The sequence below is a fragment of the Falco cherrug genome, chromosome 3 (genome assembly GCF_023634085.1).
Source record: "Falco cherrug isolate bFalChe1 chromosome 3, bFalChe1.pri, whole genome shotgun sequence".
Classification (NCBI taxonomy): domain Eukaryota; kingdom Metazoa; phylum Chordata; class Aves; order Falconiformes; family Falconidae; genus Falco; species Falco cherrug.
Genome location: NC_073699.1, coordinates 86,350,724 through 86,372,875, shown reverse-complemented (window position 1 = coordinate 86,372,875; position 22,152 = coordinate 86,350,724). Strand labels below are relative to the sequence as shown.

General features: G+C 47.1%; 1 protein-coding gene across 6 annotated transcripts in view; it reads left to right on the top strand.

Moving 5' to 3' along the window:
* ADGRB1 (adhesion G protein-coupled receptor B1) overlaps positions 1-22,152 on the top strand; it is a 295,088-nt gene that overhangs the window by 186,821 nt on the left and 86,115 nt on the right. For all 6 annotated transcript variants that reach the window (XM_055705723.1, XM_055705722.1, XM_055705720.1 and 3 more), the window contains one exon: positions 18,870-19,011. In XM_055705723.1, the coding sequence (XP_055561698.1) occupies positions 18,870-19,011 (142 nt within the window). The remainder of the gene's footprint in view (positions 1-18,869; positions 19,012-22,152) is intronic.

Sequence of the window (22,152 nt, the reverse complement as noted above, 5' to 3'; positions counted from 1 at the left end):
GCCCACACAAGGAATGATATAGAAATGATGAATGGAATGGAGTGGAACAGAACAGAACAGATCAGATCAGAACAGAACAGAAATGAACGGAACAGAACAGAACAGAGCAGTTCAATTTTCAGTTGGAGGGAACCTACAATGATCATCTAGTCCAACTGCCTGACCAGAGCTGCCCAAAAGTTATTAAGGGCACTGTCCAAATGTCTGTTAAACATTGACAGGCATGGGACATTGATCACCTCTCTAGAAAGCCTGTTCCAGTGTTTGACCACCCTCTCTGTAAAGAAATTCTTCCTTAAGTCAAGTCTGAAATGATGGGGAGGTGCATCCCACCACAGTGTTCTCAGGAGTATTATGTTTGTAGGATAAAAATTGTTTTGATCTTGTTTTTTTGTTTGTTTGTTTGTTTGGTTGGTTGGTTTTTTTACGTAGCTATAAAAAAAATCCCCACCTCTACCCCTGCTTCTCGGAGGCTGCTGCATTTCTCTCCACTCAGGCGATGACATCTCAGAAGTATTGTTAGAAATGGCATCACGGCAATGGGCACGTCCCTGCTTCCCAGTTCATTTCCACCCTATTCATTCAGTTTACAAGTGCAAAAGATGCTTTTGCTAATTGCCAACTCTGCCGGTTCCTCCTGGGATCTGGAAAGCAGCTGAGATTGTCCTGCCTGTTACATCTTCAGCAGCAGTAAAGAGCTGTTGCCGCAGTCTGTGAAACAGGACTTACATGACTCCGATTACTGTCATGCCTGAGTATTTCACAGCCTTCAATATGCTGTTGTTGCAACTAAAGCTGAGCAAAAAACCTCCTTTTCTAGGTCACTTACAGTTCTGAAGTTTCTTTAACATTTGCCTTTACCCAGATTAATATTTTAGGAGAGTTTTGGTGAACAGAAAAGGCAGGAGAAAGCACTGTCGGTCTAATGACAAGTGTCACTTTGCTTTTGAGTCTTTCACGGTTAAGATGGCTTCAAAATGCAGCAAAACTGACAGTAACTCTCAGAACATTTCTGCTGCTCTGAAGCAGAAGTCATGTGGGGACCTGCTCTCAGGTCCCCGGAACACAGGACTTGCAAAAAGCACTTTTGTTCTCCTGGCCTCCCTCCAAGGAAAGCCATCAGAAGAGGTGGCCAGGGAGCCCCCCAGCTCATGAGAAGTACTCCTTCACTCTGACATTGCTTGTCATCTGAGGAAAGAAAGAAAGAACAAACAGGAGGATGGAGTGGGAGCTGTCACATCCACTGTAAATTTCCTGCTTAGTTCTGTTACCCTTGGACAGGTGAAGGCTGGGACCAGTAGCTTCATCACTTTGGTCCTAACCTACCTGTCTACTTGCTGTTCAGTGTGTGTGGAAGACCTTGATTCACCAGCCAGCAGTGCTGGAGGAGGGCATTTGGGCAGGTTGGGAAGAATACAGCAAGGCTGTACCAGCACACGCCTTAGCACTGTGGTTTCCAAACCTTTTCCCCTTCAGGACCCCTGAGTGTCAAATAAAATGTTCTGATCGACTTCATTGCCTCTACACACACATGCATACACTTGGATGCCCTTTGATCTCCAGAAGTCTCCACTATTTATTCCTTAGGGAAAAGCTGAGCAACTTTATTTCTATTGCTGATGGTCATTTGCTTCTCTCCTCTGGACATTTCCCTGTCCCCACTTTCCCAGCTGGGCTGGAGAGAGCTGCAGCAGCAGGAATCCCCCTTATTCACCCTCTGCAAGTCCAGGTTGATCTCCTTTTTTGGAGGCTCCTGGCTCCAGGTGCCAGCTTGGCTTTTGGAGGCAACACCCTGGCAATGTGCAGCTCTGCTGAACCAGAAGACAAAAGCTTCCTGCTGGGATTCTGCATTTCAGCTGCGGTGGTGATACTAGCTGGCTTATTTCCACAGTCTTTACCTCCGCCAGATCTCAGGAAAGAGAGTACCAAGAGGGTTGAGTGCACTTTGTTGTTACCAGCTTAATACCTGAGATCTCAGCAAGTCTCAACAGGACTGCTGAGTTTCCCAGCTTGGGAGCTATAGACCCAATCCTGCTCCCTCCAGGCTCTGTGGAAGGCTGTATCACAAGTCAGTGCCTTTGACTAGCAGAAGCTGGTTCGCACTCTGCAAGGACGTTGCAGCATGGAACCAGAGCCCAAGGAATCTGCACAGGTCTGCAGGAGGTGGAGGTGCAAAAGCAGGGCTTTAGTGATCAGTCTGCCAGGGGAGGAGGCAATGGCAGATATGTTTGGCACTGGTGTGTGTGCGTATTATTGTTGGGCAGATCGGGGTGAATGAATGGGCAGGAAAAAAAGGACACTTCACCCCTAGGACTATGCCTTCTGTTGCACAATTGGCAATTTTGGCAATAAAAGCCATTCCCGGTGCTGCAAACCACAGATGGGACAGCACAGACATTTTTCAGTATAGATTGCTTTAGCCAGCACAGTCATCCTTTGTGCTGCCTTGTAATTGGCAGGTATTTAATTAGCTGAGGAGTATTTCCATGTCTTCCTACTAACTGGGAAGTCAGAAATTCCCTGTTGAATGAATACTCTTTGAGTCCCTCCAAAGCCTGCCACTGCAACTTGGTTGAACCTCAGCACATAAAATACAGCAGACAGTTGAGTGCGAGTTTGCACAGATGCTGCAACATCTGTCCAGTTTGGACAATTTGGTTGGCTGAGCGTAAGGGTGTTGCTGGAGCTGTGAGATAAAATCTGCTGTCTGGGCTTCTTGGGGAGCACTCTGTCCTTTGTGTTACCCAGATGTACAGAGATAAGGCAGGATGGGGAGGAGGAAGGAGAAAGCTTAATGAAGAAATGTTGCTGGGAGGAGGGAGGTTTCCACACCCTGCATCTCAGAAAGCCATTTTCATTAGCAGAAAGTGGGTCTAAAAGGTTTTGATAGCAATCCCTCTTTGTATGAGTTCCAGCGGCTGGCAGAGTGTTTGGTTACCAGCGTAGCTTTGGTTAAATACATTTTCAGCAGCAAAGAGCAAATGACTCCCCCTCCTCCTCTGTGACCTGCTTTCCTGAGAAAAGCACAAGCAGATCTGTGTCGCTCTGCTCAGCACCTGCTCCTTATTCCTGCTTTTTGCTAAGGGCTGGGGTGCTATGCCTGCCAGTCAGGCATGTCTTTTCTTCCAGCCAGATCCATCGGCAGGGGAAAGTAGGAATTAGGGCAGACCCGACAACAGTCACACTGTCCACATAAAACCGTTGCTCTTGCATGGTGGGGAAATCTTCCAGCAGGAAAACCTCTGCCAGCTTTGCAGGTCTTAAGCTTGATTTGTGTTTCAGCCTCCTGCCAGTCCAGCAGGCTTTTAGCAGGCTGGCGAAGTTTCTCCACTGCTCCCTAGTTTCACTACAAACCTGAGCTTTGCTATTGGTGGCTTTCTGCATCCCTGCATCCTCACTGCTGTCATGCATGTCAAATTGTGACAAGGTACCATTCCCAGCAGCGTGGCTTGGGGCTGAAAGGGAATCGACAAATCCAGCCACCTCTCAGTTCCCAGCTGAGCAGCGCAGCCCTGCTGAGGGATCTCACCCTCTCCCTCTGATTGATCTGGGTCCTGCCCACCAGGGAGCTGTTTACATCGATCACTGCTGAGAAACCATCTGATCAGCACCCAGGAGGGCTGGGAACAGGTTGTTCAAGGAGAGGGGGCAGCACAATCTTAAACATTAGCATTTATTTATTAGCATTTATTTAGACATAGTACACCAGCCCCCTCATTGCATTAGCATCATCTTTATTTCCCAGCGGTTTCCTCTTCTTCTGCTAATGTAAATCCAAAGCAAATCCTCCAGTAGATTCCTTTATACACCCACATAAGACAAAGTACAAGTCACCCTGGTCCCACCAGGGTGGGCTTTTGTGGATTGCTTTACATTTTACTTACCCTCTACCGCCCCAAACCTGTAACAAACTAGCATATAATTTGACAGAAATCTATAGTGGCTATAGACACAGAATAACAACGAGGAGGTGGCAAACAGCAATGCAGCATCCCTGAACCAGGATCCAAATCCAAATGACCTTCAGGAATGGGCAGACGTTGCTTTCTGAAATTTGAACTGGGAATGAGGGAGGCATTCCACCTATTCAAGGGGCTGTCAGCTCCACTTCTTTTGGCTGCCCCACTTCCATGAAATGCTCATTTTGCAGAGTGCAGAAGAAAAGGAGGCCAAAGGGAAAGGAAAGAGCAAAGAAAAGCACTGGCAGAGAAAAAAGTGCAGCTAGCTGAACTGACACTGACTAAACCTTCTCGTCTACAGAGCAGCATCCCTGTGTGCATGTGTGTGTGTGCCTGCCTCTTGCTGCTATCACCTGGCTCTCTGAACTCCTAATTCCTCCTCAGGCCTGATTCAGAGCTCACTGATGTCCAGCTGTAGGCCTGAAGTGGGTCTTGATTTTATTTTTGGTGTTTCCCTGGCATTCTGGTCATGGGACAACTGTGCCAGTAACAGCAAGATTCCAAACTCTGTCTATCCGAGGAACAGGACTGGACCACAACAGGCAGGCTAACACAGCCAGAAGTAACCTGCTGTTACTGTGTCCTTAACAAGTCTGTATTGCCTGGGAGAACTCTATTAACATGTTTGAAAGATGACAAAAATGCCTCAGGGTTTTGAAAAACTTAACCCCACAACCGCCACTCAATTCCTCCACCCACCTCCGTACTCTCACGTCTTAGATGCTCCACCGTGGAATGTGAGTTGCTTGTGCTAAAAGGAGGTGGCAATGCAAAAGCGACCTTTCTCCCGGCAATCCCAGAGCGATGATGTGAAATGGTGCAAACACAATGTGTCGTGATGGGACAAGTATCTTCTGTGCCCAGAGGCTGAGCCCGAGGGTGACCTGCTTCACTGGCTTGCAGTTTGATGGGGATGTTTGCTGACCTCTCTTGCTTTCAGCTGCAAAGAAGCAGGTGGGAAAGGTATGCTTTCACTTTGAGCTTGCTCACCATTCCTTTGGAGTTATTTGGCAAGAGATAAATTAGGAAATGCTCAATGAACAGATAGCCCCAAAGGGCTCAGCAGCTCCCCTGGGTTCAGAATAATTTCAAAATACCCCCAGACCTTGTCTGTACAGTGCCAAGCCTTTCTCAAAGGACTTCTTGCACTCCATCTCCTTTGCCTCAGCCAGCATGGGACTTCCCATTTTTTAGGGCGATTGCTTTTGCTCTTTTAATGCCCCTTCTCAGCTGGAAACACTGCAGTGTGAAGCTATCCAGAGTTCCCAGATACAGATATATCTGTTACTGTGATCCAGTTGCATCTGTGAGGACTTTATTCTTAGGCGATTTGTGTGGGTTTTGCTAAGTGCATTGAAGTAATTTGTACCTTTAAAGGACTGCACCTCCCTCTTGGTTACGGTTAATCTTTAATCCAGCATCTTCATCTTTGCCTGCAGCACCTTAATTTGGCTTCCTGATTTAATTTCTTTTACCGTCTGCTACCTCTTCCTATTCCCAGCCCCTCTGTCATCCGCCTGATTTATTTTTCTTTGTCTCTTTATCCACTAGCCTTGCACTCAGCCATTAAAATTTTCTGATTTAGGTTTCTGAGAAGCAGCATACCCTGGAGCTAGCATTTTGGTGGTGAAAGAGCCATCCTTCTTCCCAACCTGGCCCTGGGGCCTCCTGTACTCTTTGAGACAGGGCTGGGACATCGGCAGCAGTGTTTGTTTGCTGTTTTGCAAAGTGCTGCTTATAGGTAGATAAGAGGCAGTCTGTGTCTCTGTCCCTGACTTTGCCATGACAAGCTGGGAAGAGCATCAAGATTGCTAGGGCCATTTTAGAGACAGGGATGCTGAAAAAAAGAGAGCACAAGTGATTGGGGGAGTATAAGGATGTCACAAGGATATGCAGGGAGAAGATTAGAGAGGCGAAAGCCCAGCTGGAACTCAGGCTGGCCACCGCTGTAAAAGATAACAAAAGATGTTTTTACAAAATACATTAGAAACAAAAGGAGGGCCAAGGATAATCCTTGTCCTTTATTGGATGTGGTGCAGAACATTGCCACAAAGGGTGAGGAAGAGGCTGAGGTACTTAATGCCCTTGCTCAGTCTTCAGTAGTAAAATGAGTTGCCCTCAGGGTACTCAGCCTCCTGAGCTGGAAGACAGGGACAAGGAGGAGCAGAATGAAGTCCCCATGGTCCACTAGGAAACGGTCAGTGACCTGCTGCTCCACTTAGACAGGCCTCAGTCTATGGGCCCGGGTGGGATCCACCCGAGGGTGCTGAGACAGCTGGCAGAGGAGCTCACCAAGCCACTCTCCATAGTTTGTCAACAGTCCTGGCTAATCTGGGAGGTCCCAGAAGACTGGAGGTTTGCCAGTGTGATGCCCATCTACAAGAAGGGCAGGAAGGAGTATCTGGGGAACCACAGGCCTGTCAGCCTGACATTGGTGCTGGGGAAGATTGTGGAGCAGATCATCCTGAGTGCCATCATGCAGCATGTGCAGGACAACGAGGGGATCAGGCCCAGCCAGCATGGGCTTGTGAAAGGCAGGTCCTGCTTGACAAACCTGATCTCGTTATATGGCAAGATGACCTGCTTGGTGGATGAGGGAAAGGCTGTGGATGTTGTCTACCAGGACCTTAGTAAGGCTTTGGACAGTGTTTCCCACAACATTCTCCCAGAGAAACTGGCTGCTCACGGCTTGGATGGGTGTGCTCTGTGCTGGGTTAAAACTTGGCTGGATGGACGAACCTGAAGAGTGGTAGGGAGCGAAGTTACATCCAGCCCGTGGCTGGTCACAAGTGGTGTTCCCCAGGGCTCAGTGCTGGGTCCAGTCCTGTTTAATATCTTCATCAATGATCTGGACGAGGAGATCAAGTGTACCCTCAGTGAGTTTGCAGATGACACCAAAGTGGAGGGTAGGGGGAGTGTTGACCTGCTGGAGGGTAGGAAGGCTCTGCAGAGGGATCTGGACAGGCTGGATAGGTGGGCCAAGGCCAGCTGTATGAGGTTCAACAAAGCTCAGTGCCGGGTCCTGCACCTGGCACACCACAACCCTGTGCAACCCAGTGTAACACTACAGGTTTGGGGCAGAGCGGCTGGAAAGCTGCCTGGTGGAAAAGGTCCTGTGTGTGCTGGCTGACAGCCGGCTGACCATGAGCCAGCAGTGTGCCCAGGTGGCCAAGAAGGCCAACAGCATCCTGGCTTGTATCAGCAACAGTGTGGCCAGCAGGACCAGGGCAGTGATCGTCCCCCTGTGCTCAGCACTGGAGAGGCTGCAACTTGAATATTGTGTTCAGTTTGGGCCCCTCACTACAAGAAAGACATTGAGGTGCTGGAGCGTGTCCAGAGGTGGGCAACGGAGCTGGTGAAGGGTCTGGAACACAAGTCTTGTGAGGAGCAGCTGAGGGAACTGAGGCTGTTTAGCCTGGAGAGGAGGAGACTCAGGGGGACCTTATTGCTCTCTACAACTACCTGGAAAGGAGGCTGTAGGCAGGAGTGCATCAGGCTTTTCTAGATAACAAGCAGCAGGAGAAGGTGAAATGGCTTCAGATTATGCCTGGGGTGGTTTAGATTGGATATTAGGAAACATTTCTTTACTGAAAGTGTTGTTCAGGGAGGTGGTGGGATGGTGATTCTATAGATGTGGTACTTACAGACATGGTTTAGTGGTGGACTTGGCAGTCGTGGATTAACGGTTCAACTTGATGATCTCAAAGGTCTTTTCCAACCTAAATGACTCTATGATTTTATGTTTCTATCTCAACCAGAGCTGGGAGTGAAGTGGTTTCTTTGTTCAGAGCTAGTAACACACTTTCATTTTCCCTTTTCCTTTCAGTTGCATGCACCAGAGCAATGTTCAAAATCCCCAGGTGGACAAGCCTGCTGCTTTGTCATTGTCAGGATTTTGTGTTAAGCAAGCATGGGGTGATGGTTTTGGTCATCTCCTCATGCAGCTAACCATCCTTCTGCTCCCCTGAACTCTGGCTGAGGGTTTGGCAGGGAGCTCCAAGCCATTTTAGGCTCCATTGGGGTCATCTAAGAAGATACCATACTGAACAGTGAACAAGACATAGATGCTGATGTGTCTGAGGCAGCCTGGCCATACCCTAAGGAGCGTTTGAAATATCTCTTACCAGGTGTTTGTATTGCTCTCCCTGCCTTTAAAGCAAGTGCATTTGTACATCCTTGACTAGCCAAAGGGAGTGTTTCCAGCTTGTTATACTACTGGCTGTAATGTCTTACATTTATTTTGGCATCTGGTACACTCAGCAGAAGCATTTATCACCTTCTTCCCAAGCTCCCTTTCCCATGGGACCATGATGTCCAGGCATAGAAAATGGTGTACTTGGCTAATGTGCTCAGTTCCTCTGAGAATTTTCCCTGAACTTTTTCAGTACATGCGAAGCACAGGCTGCTGCTTATCACTTTGGTACCTTGATATTGTTTTCTGTGTAACCAGGAAACTTTCCCAGTTTCTCAGAAATGATCATAGGATGACTGGCTGTGGTACAAGACAGAGAAAGAGGGTTGCCTGGACCACCTGCAGGTTAATGCCTGGTGTGGAGCCACATCTTTTTCTAAACAGAAAAGCAGAGTCCCATCTTTTGGACTATGATCCAGTGTTGAGTCTTCGTAGCATGAGAGGGACTAACTGCATAACCAGCCACAAGTCTACAAGGTCTCAGACTTTTCGTGGTAATTGAGAAATTACAGCTGTAAAACTGATGTGGAAGCTGAGAGGGTAAGCTGAACATTTTCGTGACTGGCTGGAACACATACTCTTTCTACACGTTTGCTGAACCAGGCGATTTCAGGAGGGTTGTGCAGGGTGGTACACTAAGTGGGTGACAGCCCATTCAGCACAGTCCTGGTTCCTGTTCTTTCTTTGCAAGACCTGCCAAAATACTTGCATGCAAACTCTCTAGTCAAGGACACCCACAGAGCTGCCCCTGAAGAGAATGGTCCTGCAAAGCCTTGGATAAGCAGCTGTGAATGTCACATAGGGGTGGGAGAGAGACAGATACATCACTCACTGATTTCACCTTGTCCTTTGTTGGAAAGGAGCCCTATATGATAATGAGACCAGCCATCTTACTGCTCATCTTTCCATTCCGCTCTTGTCCCAGTGGTACACTTTCCTCCACTCGGGAAAGTCAACTTCAGAAAGTCCCAGCCTCTCTTTACGATACTTTTGTAGTAGCTCCTTTAGATAGTTTCCACCCTTTTCCCAAGACGGCCCTGATATCTAATAAACTATTTGCTTCTCTGATATTCCGGTGTAGTGGGAAAGCTCCAGTGGGGCAACTTTGCCCAAAAATAAGATTAGGAGGTATGGCCTGGACTTCTTACATTGGAGGGATCACAGAATTGCTGTAACGGTGCTTTTAGGTCTGGATAGCAATAACAATTTTGAGAGCACAGGCAAAAGTCTCACATGGATAAAATGTTGACCTATTGTGGAGAGTAGTCCAAGGTCACATGCACCCACTGACATTTGAAGCAACCTGATGATACCAGTGTTTGCAGTGTAGCTAAATCTGAGAATGATTTTTCTTTTTTCTTAAACCCATGAAGTCATGGGATTATAGGGAGCTGTAGGCTTTTCTGTTTCTATTTCACAGGGTTCTGTAGAGGAGCTTGAAAATGTCATCCTTTTAAAGGAGAAAATCCACAAGACAAAAAGACTTCAAACATTCTATATAAATAATAAAATAAAAATAAAGGAAACGCTCATAACACTTCAAGCCAAATTCCTGATGTGTGTAAGCTGAGCTGTGATCCTGTGGAAGAGATCAGATCTGTAATTATTCAGCAACCACTAGAAGTGGGGTCAGGAAGGAACATTTCCCCTGGTTTGATGAGCAGGAGCTGTTGAAGTGGTTTCCTCTGCAACCTGAATATTGTGACACCTCACAGGGATTTTCATATTTGTTTCTGTATTGAAGACCAAGGACACTAGCACTGCCTGGTTTCTCCACTTTTCTATGTAGTCCATGGTATCGGGTCTCCTGTAGCAAAACTTTTACATTTGTGGCACTTGTTGAGGATTGTTCAGTGGCTTACTGTGTAGGACACACAGGGCAGAGTGGTCCTTCTGGGGGTCCATCCCAATGAAACATCTGTCCTGTGATTGCTGTGGGAAAGGATGTTTGGCAGGGAAGTACAAGGGAATTGCAATCACAGGATATGGACCCAGCAGCCAAGTTCTCCTCTCCCACCCCACCCTTCCCTGGGCACTGACGCAGGTCTTCAGAGACCAAGGCGTGGCGCAAGTTTCATCTGCAAGAGACGATGTCTGCATTTCAGACCTTCTTCTGGAGCTGTTGAGCAGGGATGTAAAGGGGGAGGCTGTTCATTAATTATCAACCACATGCTCTGGATTTTAAAAGGCAGAGTCCAAAGCCCAGGAGGCTGATGATGTTGGGAAATGCTGAGTTTCCTCTCCGGTGGGATGGTGTGGCCTTCTGATGAGAGTCATTACAGCTCAGCATCAGCTGTATTTATGGTGTCTGAAAAGATTATCTCCAGATAATCTTACGGGTATTTAGCGAGCCATATGCTTTATTTCAATGGTAATATGTATTTCTTTGTGCAGTTTAACATTGTTTATGTTAATTAAGGCTTCAGATTGGATGCTGCATATGGGCTGTTTCGCTTTTTTCTGGGGCTAATTTGCAGATAGTAAGTAACATTGTCCCCTGCAAAATGCTCCAATTCAGTTAGCCATGATTATGAATTCACAGCTGGGAAAAGGCCTTGCTTTTAACCTGCTTATAACTTTCTCTTCCCGGCCCTCCCTTCCCCCCACACAAAAAGGAAAGGACCTGGAGAAAATTCCAAATATCCCTCATTTCCCGTAGGTCATGAATCATTTCATAAATCACCATTGTCTTAATTTTGCTTGTGTCAGTTCAGAAGCAAATCAGCTGAAAACACCAGGAATTAGGGACCTCTGAAAGAAAAAGAAAAAATATGTAAAATTAATATTTCTGCTCTGGTTTCATTTTCTTTCACAAAGCAACTGGATCAATAGTAGGCTTTTCCCCCTTTTTTTCCCCACTTTCTTTTTTTTTTTTCTAAAGAGCTAATTTAATAGTAGTTGCTAATCTGATTATTGATTCTTTCCTACCCGCAGAAAATTGTTTTGTTCAATGTCAGGTTTGCATTGTCAGGGTAGAGGTGAGAAAAAAGGCAACAGAGCGATCTCAGCAGTTGAGCATAAAGTTTTAGACTGGCTCCAGAGACCTGAATTTTTTTCTTTTTGTGAAGAAACCAAGGAACCCAGACAAAGGATGTATGGATGCATTTATTGACTGGGAGGCAATGTTGCTCGGTAGTTTCAGGAGTGCCTGATTACTCCAAAGACCGCAGCTCTGTCGGTGCCCTCATACAGGGCTGTATCCATTCACATCTCCTTCGTGTGCCTCAGTTTCCTTATCATAGAATCATAGAATGGTTTGGGTGGCAAGGTATCTTTAAAGGTCACCTAGCCCAATCCCTCTGCAATGAACAGGGGCATCTTCAACTAGATCAGGGCTGCTCAGAGTCCCGTCCAACCTGACCTTGAATGTTTCCAGGGATGGGGCATCTGCCTCCTCTCTGGGCAGCCTGTGCCAGTGTTTCACCACCCTCATCATAAAAAAATTTTTCCTTATATCTACTCTGAATCTTCTCTGTTCTGTCTCTACATGCCCTGCTAAAGAGCCTGTCCTCATCTTTCTCATCTTTTAAAGTATTGAAAGGCTGCAAGAAGGTCTCCCTGGATCCTTCTCTTCTCCGGCCTGAACAACCCCAACTCTCTCAACATTTCTTCATGGCAGAGGTGTTCCATCCTGCTGATAATTTTTGTGGCCCTGCTCTGGACCCACTCCAAGAGGTCCATTCATGGCTTTCTCATACTGAAGACTCCAGGGCTGAACTCAGTACTCCAGGTGGGATCTCATGAGAGCAGAGCAGAGGGGCAGGATCACCTCTCTTGACCTGCTCACACTCCTTTAGGTGCAGCCCAGGATATGGTTGGCTTTCTGGGCTGCAAGCAAAATGAGGTTGTTGACACTTTATTTCTTTGAAATGAGTGTAGAAAAAGTGCTAGACAATCGGTTATTGCACTGGAGCTTCAGTTTTCAGATTGGGTTACATGGATGTGATCAAACTGGTGCTACACTTCAAATTCAGATGCAGAAGTGCATGATTTCTCTAGGAGGATAGGTTTTGCTCCAGTAAGCCTAGACTGACTTGCTGGATGTGTGAGATGTCTCGCAGGATTTTCAGTAGCATAACTGAGAGCTCAGCCTGGCTTTGAATCAGTGGATTGATCGCAGAAAGGCAAAATTATCTCTTGGATAATAGGATGACCCTTGTGAAACAGTTTTGTGGCTTTTATTCAGTTCTTAGGAAGGTCCAAACTAACCAAAGCACAATTACTGCTTTGGCACTGACAGCGTCCAAAACTCTCAAGCAGCTAGAGTGTTAGAGATTGATTTTAGCTTAGTGTTTAATATATTTCAGTGTTTACCTATCTGGCATCAGATCCTTTGTGATGGTTTTAGCAGCCAATCAAAGATTTATTTTAATTATTTTTTTTAATCAGCCTTTTTTTTTTTTCAAAAGCTGCAAGCCTTTTCATGTCCCTTTTTCCTGGGAACCATCCACTTTTTAATCCACCCCTGAGGTCCTGCAGAAACGGTGACTCCAACACACTTGCTGCAGAAAAATGATTGTACATTTTTTGTCCTGAGCTATTGTGCAGAGCTGAAGTGTTTGAAAGGCACTCTGGGGCAGTCTTTGGCTGGAAATGAAAATCGCTTTTGGGAATCCCACAAAAAGGATTAACTTTGACTTCATCTCTGGCTCGTTCTCCAAATTAATAATCAATCTGTCAGCTGGACCCATGCCAAGCACTTGCATGACCTGCCTGGTTAGCGTAGGGGGAACGGCCCATGTGAAGCAAGAAATATCAAAGAAGCACAGAATCATTGAGGTTGGAAGAAACCTCTGGAGATCATTTGTATTATTTAAGTCTCAAACGTACACCTCATTTTTAAAAGCTTTTTCTGATTCATACCTCTTCCCACAACAAAGGCTCTCCATTTGTGCAAATTCCTATTCAGAAGAGCGTTGATGTTTAAGAAAGTCCTTAAGCATGTGCTTAGCTCCTATTTAAATCTACAAGACAGAACTTAATTGCTTTTTCCCATCAAGTGCTCAAATAATGTTCATAGTCATGTTGTAACATATGGTGAAACATTTTCCTGTGGAACATCACTGGAATTACACTGGAGATAAATCTGACCACAGACATTACAGGCAGAACCAACTTGTCAGGTTTCCTGCTAACCCTTCCAGAACAATGTGTTTTATGCCAGCCTGGTTTGGGGATTTCTACAATTCCTCTTTGAATGGCTTGTAATCAGTCTGAATACACTGTTCTCTAATATTCTGCCCACATTTTCCCTTTAGTAGAGTTTCTCTTTCTTCCCTCCCCTCTTGAGACCGCCTGGAAATAATTCTGCTTCCTTATTAGTGTACCTGTATTCAATATTTGTGAATAACTCAGATTCTGCTCTTTTTATTTGCCACTCAGCTGTGATCATGGGTTTTTCTATTACAAATTGAGTGTACTTTCCTGCAGACTCAAAGTTCTTTTGCTGAGAAGATAAAGGCTTAGTACTGACCTACAGCTGAAACCTGTACACACAAGCATGAACACACAAACACACACATGTAGCTCCCCTTACGGACCTGTTCATTAATACCCCGCTTTCTTCTACAGCTTGTAATCAGGTCCGTGAGGAAAGTATTTTACATTCAAATATGCAATATCTCCTTATTGTATCATCCCTGTTTTGTAATTGGAACAGATCTCAGTGAAACAGTCTTCTTATTACAAAATGCAGTGATCAAATCATTCGGGATTTGAAGTCTGTGCCAAACTACGAGGTGTTTGGTAATAGCTGCTGGCTGAACCTACACACCCTTGTGTGGGCAGAATGCTGTCTGCATCCAACAAGACCGACACTCCAGATGTGATGCCCTGGACCATGGAAAGATCCCATTAGATCTTTCTTGGTGGTAGCGGATATGTCATTTGCAGCAGATGTTGCTGGACAGGCTCAGACATTTGGGAGCCAGGAATGGGACCACCCAAAATGACAAGACTAGTATTATTCATGAGATTTCACTTCAATACAGCTCTAAGTTTGAAGCCTTCCAGTTGCAATTGAATCATGTGGTTTTAGGAGTTTCTCAGCAACCACGTGGACTAGAAATTAATTTTAAAATAAAGAAACACGGGCTGAATCCAGAAGCTAGTCTTGAATGAAGGTTCATAATATCGTGTTCACACTGGGCATAAGGCAATGCTGGCACCTCACCTGAGCGCCGTGGGTCAAGCAATGAGCAAACATTTAGATGACATATCACTTAGTCCTTGTGATGGTGCAATGCCCAAGAAATCTCTCGCTCAGCAATCTAAAGACTGAGCTGAGCCCACCTCTTGCCACACAGTAGCATGTGGACAGTGAAAAGAGGCTGTTGACTCTTCTGGCATGTCCTTCTACTTGCAAATATGTTCCTCCAACCCAGCTCCAAACCACATCCCAAAAGGGTGCAGAGGTGTTCATATCAAAAGGATTTCAGGGCAACGAGAAAAGGTAATTAAGCAAATTTGCAAAGAGGAAGGAAAGGAGAGAAGAGGAATTCTTCTAAGGAGCTTAAAGCCAGAGGGATGGACATGACTTTTTGGTGCACCAAGCACTCGAATATTCTGAGTAGTTTAATAACTGGTAATAATCAATTAATAATAACTGGTAATAATGAGGGCCACCTTTTAATCTTCTATTACATGGCATAGTTGGACTTATTCTGAGGTGATTTACACCAAGTTTTTGACTCACTACATTGCACATCACCCATCCTTTATATGATTTATAGCAGCTTTTAACATAAAAACTGGATGGCTTTGATCCAACTGATTTCTTTGAATCCAGTGGGATAAATAAGCTGGCATCAGACCAGGTCTTATAAGAGCAAAGGGCAGCTATTATAATTTGGTGGGTTGTTTTTTTTTTCCTGGCCTAGATATCGCTATGTGATCTTTTTGTATGTGCATCTAGAATTGGACACCAGACTGTGCCAAGTGTGGCTTTGGCCCCGAACAGACTTTATTCTGATATTGCATTCACTGCTGTACTGTCAGCTTTCCTGCCACAAGCATGTGAGGCCAGGCACAGCATCTAGGGAGTGTTACTTGTTTTCTGATACCTTCCCTGGGGCTTCCTTTTTTTGGTAGGCTTTCTGATTTCTTTTGCTTTTCTTTTTTCTTTGTTCTTTTGGATGAGGTTACTTCTGTTGATGCATGGCCCAGATCTGTCCTACTCAACTCTGAAAGCTGGTAAATGAGTAAAGCTGGGCTTTGGGATTGAAAGTGATGTTACGGCAATTGTATTCACACATTTCAAGAAAGTTCAGATTGCTTGGGAACGGGACTGTATGTGTATATCAATGTACACATATTTGATGTTTGATGAATGACAGCTTTAAGCATGTCTATTCCTTGTGAGAGCCTGCTTTAACAGAAAAAGTTAAGGATAACTAGGAGCTCTTTAAGAGCACTTTTCTAGATATCTGCAAACCTATAAATGAAAAAGATAACCAAAGCACTAAAAACCCCTGAACTAAACAAACAACACCCCCCCCTCCAAATCCAAAAAACCCCAAACCCAACACCAAAACCCAAACAAGCAAAAAAACCCAAGGAAAGACAAATAAACCAGTATCTACAAAAAAACCCAACAACATTCAGTTTTAAAGAGAAAGTAAAAGCTGTTGTAGAGATAAGGACAAAGGATAAATTGATAGCAAGCAATACAAATCAAAAGCCTGAAAAAGATAAGAGAAAAAAGGACGGAAGAATTTTATTGTTCAGGCTGGTTAAGATGAATAAAAAGGAAAATTTAGAGTATACTAAAACTGAAATAAATTCTAATGATACTGGTTTGTTAATAGCTAGAAATGACATTTATTGATAATAATGCAGAAATTTCAATAAACGCCTGTATTCTGTAATTGGAAGAGAGCCTTGTTACTTAATCCACATCCCAGGCTAATGAAATACTTTTCATTACACCAGCATCTAAAAAACATGCTATACATCATCTAATAAAGTACAATGTTTTTAAGAGAAACAAGACAGAGTAATTTTGCAGGCTAAAAGCAGGCTAAGGCTAATTGGGGATCATTGCTTTTTTAGTAAAAGAAGGGTGGAAGTGTTCCCAAAAATCTGGAGAGAGGAGCATGTGTCTGCCAGCACAACAGCCACCCTCCAGAGCAATCCGTCTCACATCTGTCTTAGGCACAATAACACACCATCTGATATGGGATCCAAAAATTAGGGGATTGTGGGTAATATTATGATTATAATTGAATAATAGCATACTCATTAAAACAGAGAAATTAATAGCAAACAACTTATGGAAAATAGATCTTGTCAAGCTAAACTAATACTTTCTATGAGAATACATAACTGCTTGGTAGAGTCTGAGCATTTGCTGTTATTTATATACACATCAGAAATAAGGCATTTTTCTTGGTGACAGTGAACAAACAGAATGACTGGCCAATGCAGTTCTTGGAAATATAGGCAGTACATATAGGGGAGAATAGAGAATTCCTGTTCCGTCTGAGATTGGCCTTGGATCTCTCAGTCCCCTCCAAGGAGGGTGCTGATGAATTGCGGAAGGTGCAGGGAAGAGACCAAGGAACAATGGCTGGATCTGAGAGTCTTCAGGAGGTGATGTGACTTAGCTCAGTGAAGAGCCAACTATCCAGGGAAGGCAGATGTATGTCCCATCAGCTGGATGGACACACAGTAGGGTCCAGACTTTTAGAAAGCCCCGAATGGACACTGGAAAAAAAATGTTGCATGTTGATGACAACTTCTACAGTAAAATTGGTTTGGCTGTCTTTCTTTTAAAAAAAAAATAAATTATGAAAAGTGCTTTAAAACGGAGATGATTCAGGAAGGCTCAGTGTCACATGTTAAACTGGATCTGAGTAGATAATCACAACAGAATCAGCAGCCTGTGTTGATGCTCTGTTATCCTGTTGGTACCCAGCCTGTTTTCCCTACTTTTTTGCACAGTGGTTAAGGAGGTGAGGGGAGACTCTGCCTCATTGCATGAGGAATGGGTCAGTGTGTGCATGGAGTCAAGACCTGCAAAAAACTTCTTTGCAACTCAAGGCAGGTCTGCTGGAGTCAGCAGTACAGAGAAGTCCAGGCCATCTGTGATACACCTAAAGCTACTGAGCAGCTTGGCTCCATCTGGAGCTGCCTTGAGCTTGCCGCTGGCATTTTTGACTAGGTTCCCTCCTCTGAGGATGGTCAGATGCGTAGAGAGGACATCTTACACCCATGTTCTTCTAGTGAAGGCATATGGTCCTTTTGCTTTGCCTCCACATACTGTCCCAAGTTTCAGTGAAGCCCAGGTTATCCACGTGGATCCTCACCTTCTTCCCATCCATCGTGTTTCTGTCCTTTTACTCTCTGCACATTCGCACCCCATACATGACCACATTTCAGGAGAGTGGTCTGGACAAGACACAGAAGCAATGGGTGGAAAATGACTGTACTTTTTTGGGTGATGACTGTACCCCAGCACATGAGGCAGAGCATGAGAGTCCCCTTTTCCCTGGTTTTGCCTTTAGTTCTCACATGGAGATGGGTCTGTAATAATATTCCCTGATGTAATGATCCTGCCTGTGGGATGAAGGCCAAATTCACATGGAGTCTTTCACACCTGTGACCCCTTCTCCACTCTGATGCTCTTCCCCAGCCTGAAAGGATGCCATAAAGAAGTAGGGACTCTGGCACTTTGATCTCTTGAGGTCCCTCTGGCAATGAGGCAGGAGCATTCTTGCCATGCTCAGAGCTCTGGGGGTGCCACAAAGGCCTGAGGGGAGTCCCATGACAGCCTATGGAGACCCTAGTCCCGGAGAGCTGGGGGTGACAGAACAAGAGGAGGGAAGAGGGACAGCCTGGGGGGTGGAGGAGCAGGCACTGGTGCCTGTGGAATAATTGGGGGTGGGGTGGAGGAGGAGAGTGTGTGTGGGAGAAGTGCACTCCCCTATGAGGATCATGTGGCTGGGGAAGGTCTATATGGGGGGGGGGGGGGTGTTAGATGGGGACCACATCTGTATGGACTGTGGGGCAGGGGTATGGGGGGTATATGAGGTGAGGGATGGGGTTATGGCGGGAGCAAGGTGTATATCATGTCTGTGGGACAGCTGTATAGAGTTATGCATCTGTATGTGGGATATGTGGGACAGGGTTATAGGGATAATGAAGTGTATTTGGGTTGCACAGGACAGGGCTATAGGAATATTTATCCATATGGGGTGTGTGTCACAGGGTTATAGCGTTATGCATCTACACAGTAGATGTGTGGGATGAGGCCATACGGTTATGATATATGGGATAAGTGGGGCAGGGCTATAGGGTTAAGGAGGTGTATATGAGATGTGTGGGATAGGGCTATAGGGTTATGCATCCTCATATGGGGTGTATATCACAGGGCTATAGGGTTATGCATCCCCAAAGTGGCTGTGTGGGGGATAAGGCTGTACAGTTACATGCATACGTGGGATCTGCGGGCTATAGGGTTAGGGAGCTGTATACGGGGAGAGTGAGGCAGAGCAGCCCCGGGGACCGAGGGAGACTTTTCTACGGTGGGCGACGATGGAGGGCGGGACGGACCCTGGGGCAGAGCAGGACCGGGACTGGGAGATCCAGGGCGGGGGTGCTGGCGGGAGGGGGGGGGTCGGTGGGGGCGCGGTACCCCCTGCGGCGCCGTGCCCGTCCCCGCCCGCCCTGACGGCCGCTCTCCCTCTCTCCCCGCTCCGCCGCCCCGTCCCTCCCTCCAGCCGAGCCTCCGCCTCCGCCTCCCCGCCCGGCGCCTGGTCCTGGCGCGGCTGCCGAACGGTCCCGCTCGACGCCTCCCGGACCAAGTGCCTGTGTGACCGTCTCTCCGCCTTCGCCATCTTAGCCCAGCTCAGCCCCGACATGGTGAGTCCCGCCGGCCGCGCCGCGGAGGGAGGGGCGGAGGGAAGAAGCAGGCGGGGGTGGGGGGGTGGGGGGGCACGGGGGGACAGGGGGAAATAAAGACGGAGGGAAGGGGACGGGACCGGGATGGAGCGGAGCATCCTCGGCGTGCTGCTTTCCGGTACCGCGTACCTGCGAGGAGGGGCACCGGGGACGGACCCGAGCCCTGCTGCAGTCCGGTGTCGCCAGGAGCGTGGCGACACACCGTGAGGCTTTGCATCCCCCTCCCCCCTCCCCGCCGCCCTTCCTCTCCCCTTCCCCCCGACCCTGACCGCAGCTTTGGGACAACGACACATACACAGCGACACATCGGGGCTGCTGCTGCTGCACTGCTTTCCCCCTTCCTCCCATCCCTCCATCCCTGCGCTGTGCCTTTGCGTATGAATATCGCTAAACGTGGGGGGCGACCAACCCCCGCCGGGTGTATTCACTCCCGTGGGTTCCCCACGCACGAATTCTTCACACGTGTCTTAATTATTTATTTTTTTTTGGGGGGGGGGGGGGGGAGCGGTTTAGGGGGGAATCGCTCCGTGCCCCCTCCCTCCCCGCTGCAGCTCCACAGCTCACTCATGACCCTTTCACTGCCTCGGGGTCCTTCTCCCTGTCCCCCACTTTTGGGGTTTTGGGGGGGGGGGGTGTCCCCAGTCTGGAATAAGGGACCGTGGAGGGGAGGAGTTGGAAAGTTTTGGCCGCTGTCGGTGACACGAAGCCGGTGCCGTGTCTCGGACGGAGCCTCTGGAAAAAAGTGTGAGATTCCTAGAAATTATCACTGGGCGGCTGCACCCTGAGTCTGAGAGCGGGGTGGGTGCCAGGGTACCAAAGGGACCCTGGGGTGGTCAAAAGGGGCTTTGCGGGTTCCTCTCTTTCACCTTGTGCTTTTAAATTTGTATTTATTATTTTTTTTAAGTAGTTCATCCCTTTTTAGGCAGTTCCCAGGTTCACAGAGCAAAGCTCCCTTTGCTCCCTTCCACCTAGTGCTTCTCCATCTGCCTGGGCACTGGGACTTACTGGGCCCTTGCAATTATTTACTAATTATGCCTTGCTTGTTAAATGCTGGCTTAATTCAGCAAAAGGGGAGGGGAAAGGAAGAAAGGAAGGGTGATGGTGGTAAAGGGAAGGGGGGATATCACATTTTCCAAGATGAAGGTTTGGTTTATTATTAGAAACACTAATGTATTTGGTCCACTAGTTACCATGGAAACAACATCTGCACTGAAGTGGTTTTAAAGACACAGCGTTGGTTGTGTTTGCCCGGGCCCGTGTAGGCCCACCCGCTCCGGCGCTGTGAAATGGGCTCTGGGGTGTTGGGCAGAGTCGTTCTCGGAGTCCTCTTGAGAGAGGCACCAAGCTTCCGGTCTCGGTAGAGATGAGCTGGTTGAAGGGTGCTTGAAGGTGGGACCTGGACTGCGTTCCTGCTTGGAAGGGACCTGGGAAGAGCTGGTTGCATTGATGCTGGTGTCCCTGCACTCATCTTCTTCCATGGGTCGTTGTTGCCTTGTCTTCCCAGCAGGCAGGCTAGGGTCTGTGTGAAACCAAGTGGGCAGGGAGGTAGCCTGCTGGGCTAGTGCTCTCCGGGAGTGGTATCCAGCCTTCTCAAGGTGGACAGGCTGAACTCAGGCAAGCCAGCTGGGACCCATCTCCTGCAACTCTGTACCTGCCCTGTGACCCTGCAGGGCTGTGTCCTGCCAGCAGCAAGGCTTCACCCTTCAGCCCAAGCTACGGCAACTTAAGTGTTTTGCTCCAGACATTGTGGTGACTACCACAGTAATTAACAGGTGAGCCTTGTCCCGCATGGGATGGACTCCGTGCTATTGTTACAAGCAACCCAGTCCTGAAAAAGTTCAGGGAGGTTGTGTGGTTGAAGAATATGAATTGTGATGTCTGCTGCGGGAATACTTATAAGGCAAAGCCTGAAATGAAGTCAGCCCAGGTGTGCTGCTGAGCTGCTGGTGAAAGTCCTCTGCTGATCCTTCTTCTGGAAGTGGGCAGAGGACCAGGAGGTGTGAAAAGAGAGAAAGGAGGTTTTGTTTTGGGTAAAGCAGAAGTTTCTTTAACAGAGACTTTATATTCACACAGTGCTTGGTATTATTGAACTAAGCAGCTAGGGGAAAAAAATGGTTAACTTGGTGTGGCCAGATACTGCTTATCCCTCAGCTCTAGGTGTTCGGAGTGTTATCTGGGTAATGCGGGGTTGGTATAAGCCCTTTATCATCCATGCAAGTATTTTTGCATCTGAGAGTGGGCTTGGCTGCAGGAGGATGCAGCTTCATTCCCCCAGGCATGTTTTATTATATCTGCAACTAACCTCTCAGTTGGTCCTTTGGGGTTTAGGCCTAAAATTGCTTTTCATTCTTTTTCTGACTCCTCTGGCTCCTGGTTGAGTTACATTTTCACAACTCATTTTTGTCCAGCCTGGAATCAACTCATGAGCATCAGAATGAGTCCTGTGGCGACACTAGGAAGAAAGCTGGGACCTGGGTACCTCCTGAGTCCCCCCACTAACCAAAGCCCAGAGTCTGCTGATGCTGTGGAGTGTTGTTCATCCAGGTCCTTGTGGTACCACCCTCCGTTTCCTGACTGAGCGTCATTCTGAGCAAGCATGGGGCTGCCTCCCTTCCCCAGAGGTGGCATCTCGTCATTGTTGGTGTCTGCGGTGGTGACATTTATAGTGCAGTTTTTCATGTGCCTTTGGAGCTCTCAGGACAAGAAGCTCCGTCCGCTTGTGTCATTAATATTATTTATTGCTATAAATCTCCCTTCTGGAGTCTTTGGCCCTGGCAGTTTGAAATATTTGTAACCCCGGTATGGGCACAGCTTCTTTGCAGTGAAAAAGGACCACAAAAGGCTTGTGGAGCATGACTGTTGCTGCCCAGGCAGCTGATTTGGACTTGCCAAGGACAGAGTTTCCCTGGGCTGGGCCCTGAGAATTGCTCATGTGATGGGGAAAGGAACCAGTTTTCCTTGATTCCAATGAAACTAGGGGCTGAAAGTGCTTTGTTTTGAATTGGTTGTGGAGACAGACATCCCTAAACCCTGATGGAGCTGTTCAGATCCAGCTCAAAAGCTGGAGTTCAAATCTGACTCTTTCTCTGCATCCAGTTTCCC